The sequence below is a fragment of the Pyxicephalus adspersus genome, chromosome 1, assembly GCF_032062135.1.
Source record: "Pyxicephalus adspersus chromosome 1, UCB_Pads_2.0, whole genome shotgun sequence".
Lineage (NCBI taxonomy): Eukaryota > Metazoa > Chordata > Amphibia > Anura > Pyxicephalidae > Pyxicephalus > Pyxicephalus adspersus.
In genome coordinates, this window is record NC_092858.1 from 72,440,496 (window position 1) to 72,441,284 (window position 789).

General features: G+C 55.1%; 1 protein-coding gene across 1 annotated transcript in view; it reads left to right on the top strand.

Annotated features, from left to right (window-relative positions):
• The first annotated feature begins 346 nt into the window (after positions 1-346).
• The window catches only part of GK (glycerol kinase), a 44,169-nt gene continuing 43,726 nt past the window's right edge, over positions 347-789 (top strand). The window contains exon 1 of the mRNA XM_072414176.1: positions 347-506. Within this exon, the coding sequence (XP_072270277.1) occupies positions 429-506 (78 nt within the window). The 5' untranslated portion in view covers positions 347-428. The remainder of the gene's footprint in view (positions 507-789) is intronic.

Below are 789 nucleotides of genomic sequence, written 5' to 3' on the forward strand. Positions count from 1 at the left end.
GGGCCACAGAGAACAATTTCCCTGACTTCAGTTCATGGAATAGTAATGTGAGATGCAGAAAGCTGGAATGCTATGTCTTTATATTGTGTCACACCACCCAGCTGGTGCCAATAGAGAGTCCTGGTGACTGAACCCCGGCAGCTCCTCCACACAGCTCCTGGAACTGTGCCTCCGCATTCTCATCCCAGGCAGGCTGCCTGTTTATGACGTCACAAACATACACACAGGCGAGAGGCCAGCCTTCATGGAGAGCCAGTGGGAAGCCGGATGACGCCCGCCCTCGCACACCCCCGGTCGCTGATTGGCTGAGCCGGGTCAGCGCCCAGTGATGTCAAGGGCTGTGTGGCATGGTGAAGTGTAAGCCAGGCGCACCCGGCAGCGTGCATTGGAGAGGCTGAGCAGTCACCCCGGGTCACACTACAAGGAGAATGGCTGCCTCCAATAGAATCGCGCTGGGGCCACTAGTGGGGGCCATCGATCAGGGCACCGGGTCCACACGATTTCTGGTAAGTGTATACCGTTATTAGAGCACAGCTGTGACATTAGATGCTGTGTGTCAGTGCCCTGCTGTCATGTATACATATATACACATGTCATTGTTATCAGGAGCCATGAATCATGTTCTGTCACATCTCTGTGTTATCACTTATCACATATCCCATGTCTCTGCCCTGTGTGATCAGCTGTCCCATGCCTCTGCCCTGTGTGATCGGCTGTCCCACGTCTCTGCCCTGTGTGATCGGCTGTCCCACGTCTCTGCCCTGTGTGATCGGCTGTCCCACGTCTCTG